The sequence below is a fragment of the Rhagoletis pomonella genome, unplaced genomic scaffold (genome assembly GCF_013731165.1).
Source record: "Rhagoletis pomonella isolate Grant_MI unplaced genomic scaffold, Rhpom_1.0 Rhpom_scaffold_00017, whole genome shotgun sequence".
Taxonomy (NCBI): domain Eukaryota; kingdom Metazoa; phylum Arthropoda; class Insecta; order Diptera; family Tephritidae; genus Rhagoletis; species Rhagoletis pomonella.
Window position 1 is genome coordinate 4,125,609 of NW_023458571.1, and position 1,325 is coordinate 4,126,933.

The 1,325-nt window shown below is 38.2% G+C and overlaps 2 protein-coding genes across 4 annotated transcripts in view; one reads left to right on the forward strand and one right to left on the reverse strand.

Moving 5' to 3' along the window:
- On the forward strand, positions 1-748 carry LOC118749525 (putative nuclease HARBI1; the record flags this gene model as incomplete). The annotated part of the gene is given in 1 exon segment (XM_036484333.1): positions 1-748. A coding segment is annotated over 1 exon segment (748 nt), but the record flags the coding sequence as incomplete, so codon positions are not given.
- LOC118749524 (CUGBP Elav-like family member 2) overlaps positions 1-1,325 on the reverse strand; it is a gene marked incomplete at its 5' end in the record, with an annotated part of 442,012 nt that overhangs the window by 133,006 nt on the left and 307,681 nt on the right.

The following is a 1,325-nucleotide window of genomic DNA, read 5'->3' on the forward strand; positions in this document are numbered from 1 at the left end:
CAGTGTTCTACCAAAAACCCACTCTGGCGGTAGGGAAAGTGTGCCATCAAGGAAGAAAGTGTTGATGTTTATTTGGTACATCAGCAACACCATAACATTTCGACAACTTGGCAACCTATTTGGAGTATCTCAGTCTACTGGTTGGTCTGTTGTAAACAACGTTTCAACATGGATGGTATCAATTGGCCACGAGTATATGAAATGGCCACAAGGTACCGCAGCAGTAGACACGAAAAGGAAATTTAAAGAAAAGAGTGGAATACCGGGAGTTATTGGAGCCATTGACTGCACGCATATTCGCATCAAAGCTCCAAAAGAAAATAAGGAATGCTATTTTGATCGGAAGCATAGCTACAGCTTAGTACTTCAAGCAGTAGTGGACGCTGATAAAAGATTTACCGACGTAAATTGTGGTGAGCCTGGATCACTTCACGACTGCAGAGTCCTTCGAAGATCTAACCTGTTTTTTAAAGCGCAGTCGGAGCCACAAAGTTTATTTCCAAACGAATCCTTCATTTTGGGTGATTCTGCATATCCTTCAACAAGCTGGTTAGTACCACCTTATAAGGATTACGGCAACTTGAGCGTATCGCAACGAAATTTTAACAAAGTGCACTCTTCTACCCGCATCGTTGTAGAAAACGCCTTTGGGTTATTAAAAACTCGATTTAGAAGATTGTTACATTTTACAGAACAAACCAATTTATGTTTCGTTGTCAATCTAATTGTTAGTGCCTGTATTCTCCATCATATTTGTATAACATTTGACGATTTAGATACTGAAATTGCCCAAAACGAATACCTTGAAAATAATATGGAAGATGAGCCTCTTACAGGCAATCACCATGTAAATTGTAATCGAAGAGATGTATTGTTTGCTTATTTGCAGGGGCAAAATTTGATTTAAAAACTAATAAATAAGTATAGGTTCGGGCGAAACCGAACTTTATACACGCACGTGTTAAACATCTTTTTTCGCATTTTTTATAAACTTCTTATCTTCGAATTAAAAGCAGGTGTTTTTATTCCCTACTTCAAAAATTTTCAATATATTACCTTTTTGTACCAAGGACAATAGCTGTACCGTTTGGTAGAAATCGATAAATTGGCTACCGGGATACACATACATATCTAGTCTTAAGTTGGTGACGCCACGCCCATTTTCCAAAAATTTCTGATAGTAATATTTGCTGCTAAGAGGTTATTGTAAATAATTGTTATGCGAACAAAGTTGTAATATCCTTGTGCACAAGCACGCTCGGATATAAAAGGAAAAATAGCCGCACTTTGCTAAGCCAACGGTGGGCAATTTGCTATCGCGGCTC